The sequence below is a fragment of the Nothobranchius furzeri genome, chromosome 1, assembly GCF_043380555.1.
Source record: "Nothobranchius furzeri strain GRZ-AD chromosome 1, NfurGRZ-RIMD1, whole genome shotgun sequence".
Taxonomy (NCBI): domain Eukaryota; kingdom Metazoa; phylum Chordata; class Actinopteri; order Cyprinodontiformes; family Nothobranchiidae; genus Nothobranchius; species Nothobranchius furzeri.
In genome coordinates, this window is record NC_091741.1 from 79,065,340 (window position 1) to 79,068,154 (window position 2,815).

The following is a 2,815-nucleotide window of genomic DNA, read 5'->3' on the forward strand; positions in this document are numbered from 1 at the left end:
TTCAGGGCCCTCAGATCCAGGATCGGGCAAATCCCGGTCCCTCCCCGTTTCGGGACCAGGAAGTACCTGGAGTAGAAACCGCTCTGAGACCGATCGGGAGGCACAATGCATATCGCTCCCTTCTCCAGCAGGGAGGAGATTTCTCCCTGAAGGATGTGAGCTGACGTCCCCTGGGCGTGGGAGAACACTACGCCGGAGAATCGAGGAGGAACTGAGGCGAATTGGAGCCTGTAACCTCTCGAAATAGTTCTCAGCACCCAACGTGAAGCAGAAACCGCTGTCCATTCCTCCATGTGAGTGGAGAGCGGTGACACAGCCGTGACACACGGAGCAGCAGCTCCCTCCAGAGGTTGTGGGGCAGCGGTGCTCGTGGCAACCACTGCGCATGCGCGGGGGCTTTGTGCTTTGACGGCCCATGCGTACGGGGACGACCCGTGGCTGGTGGGTAAGTCCGCCAGGGGCCGCCCCCGCCTGGTTCCGCTCATGGGTAACATTTTTATTGATTTTTGCTGCGTCCTTGACATTTCGTCTGGATGCGTCAGCGAACGTTTTAATGCTCCTTGAGCGTGACATGTTTGTAAAAAACAGTGTGAGTGCTTGTGACGTGTGTTTTGAGCCGGCACAGCCGGCTGCACGTCCTGGCCCCACCCTGGACCGCTTGGGGACACTGCCGGAGGGGTTCCGTGAGGGAGGAGAAGGCACCATGGCAACATCGAACAGGAGGAGCTGGCGAACGGGGAACTGCCAGCTGCAGCGTCGGGAGGGAAAGAACTCCGTCAGGCTGCCCTCTTCTTCTTCCTCAACTGCTGACCGCCGGGTCGGGTGGGTTGTCCCGACGGCGGAGCGGCTTGGTTGCCGGATCTCTGAGGCCAAACTGGTCGAAGCGCTGAGCCCGAAGGAGCTGGTTGGACAGCTTGAGGCTTCGGGCGCTTTGGGATCCGGAACTGAGGCTGGGCTCTGGCAGCTGCCTGAGGAAGGTTCGGCCGAGCCGGCAGCGCCGGTGAGGGCTTACGGGGAAGGCAGAGATGAAGGGCTTCATCCTCTTTCTTTTTGGCCTCACACCGTTGCTGCATTGATGCCAGGGCAGAGCCAAAAATGCCTTCAGGCATGATTGGCATGTCCAAAATGTCCTCCTTCTCTCTATCAGAGAGGTTGGTGAGGTTCAGCCATCGTGCACGTTCTTGAAGCACCATCATGCCCATAGCTTTAGCCGTAGCCTGGACCGCGCAGCGCTGCACACGCAGGCAGATGTCGGTCATTACGGTGATTTCCTCCCACACCTCCGGGTCCGGCTTCGTATTCATGTCCTCACAGAGCTCGGCTTGGTACGCCGAGAGCATGGAGGAGACGTTCAAAGCTCGGACCGAGATGGCGGCAGCCTTGTACGCCCTCTCGTTCAGCGCCGACTGGAAGCGGTCCGCCTTCGCAGGGAGAGCGGGAGGCCTGGAGGAAGTTGCCGAGAGCCGTGGGTGCAGGTGTGCTGCAACCAGCGGTTCCATCGGCGGCATGCGAAGCATGCCAGCCTTCTCCATCCCCTCGAAGTCCAGCGAGGAGGCTCCTTGGACAGGAGACCTGGAGCTGAAAGGGCCTTGTGGCCTGAGGCAGCTTCTTTCCCTCGTAGCGGGATCTGACAGCCTCAGTGACCACGGTGGGCCAAGGGATGTTGAGCCTGGTCGCAGCGCGTCGGCAGACTGACTGCATGTCCAGGTGGGCGGCCGGAGAAGCCGCTCCATCCCTTGGAGAGGACGGAAAGCTAGGCATGGAGGCCTGAGCGATGGGGAGAAAAACGCCGTCATCCTCGTCCTCCTCTGAAATGAGGAGTTCCGAGGTGTCCTCGTCGTCTCCGTAGTCCAACTCCAACACGTCCTCGACGGGGTGGCTCGGACCGGCCGGTTCGAGCTGTGAGCCCAAGCTGAGTTCGGCACACGGTTCCGGCTCCGGGAGGACATGTTCGCTGGCGTCCCCAGGCGGTGGCCCAGGGGCCGGCAGGCAAGGGTCCTTCCCCGACAGGATAGCTTGGCGCGCTAGCCGCCGGCGAAGGCTCTTCAGGGTGAAGCAAGCGCAGCTCTCACATGACCCAGGGACTTCCAATGCCAGCTGGGCGTGTTCCAGCCCGAGGCAGCTCGAGCAGACCTTGTGCGGGTCTTTGCTTGAGATTTTGTTCCCACAGGTACAGAGGCGAGCTCCTGCGCCGTCGACTCCTCTGGTGGGAGGAGCGGCTTCCATGCTGGCTAACTGGTGTGTTAGCAAGAGAACGAACAGATGCACTGGAGTGTGAAGCTGCTCGTTATGCCCCGAACCTATGGTGAAGGTCAGGACAGGACGGTAAGTTAACGTTCGGCGACGGAGAGAATATTAGCTGGCTCCGTCTGTGAACAGTTGAGTTAACTTACCTTAGAGATAAGCGACCACCGAAGCGAGAAGAGGTGATTGAATGGTGCGTGCGTTGGGACGCTTGCTACTTATAGTAGCAGGTGACGCGTACGTCACGGTCACTGGCCAATCAGGATTGGCGTATTGAGATAAGTGCTTCTGAGGAATCCGCGGAGTGGCGTATCCCATAGTGAGACATCGAAACGAATGTTAAGAAAGAGAACTTCCGATATATACTGGTTAGCAGTTCTCTGACACAGCTGGTGTGCCAAAACTTTACCTGCTCTTTCCCCATGTTCATAATACTTATGCCTGGATTTCCAAATCAAATTTTCTGCTTGGTGGGTCGAAAGGAGGTAAAATTCCATTTTGAGAGTCAGGCGCTGTTTGTGCAAAGTATCTGAAGGTGAGGCACTGTACAACAGATCTAATTTCAAAATTT

The 2,815-nt window shown here is 58.2% G+C and overlaps 1 protein-coding gene across 1 annotated transcript; it reads right to left on the minus strand.

The window, feature by feature from the left end:
- Window positions 1-1,269: 1,269 nt before the first annotated feature.
- LOC139070917 (uncharacterized) lies at window positions 1,270-2,588 on the minus strand. Its single transcript, XM_070553850.1, has 2 exons — window positions 2,394-2,588; window positions 1,270-2,300 (listed from the first exon to the last, which is right to left on the minus strand). The coding sequence occupies exon 2, from the start codon at window positions 2,224-2,226 to the stop codon at window positions 1,309-1,311; it is 918 nt and encodes a 305-aa protein (XP_070409951.1). The 5' UTR covers window positions 2,227-2,300; window positions 2,394-2,588; the 3' UTR covers window positions 1,270-1,308.
- Window positions 2,589-2,815: the final 227 nt, after the last annotated feature.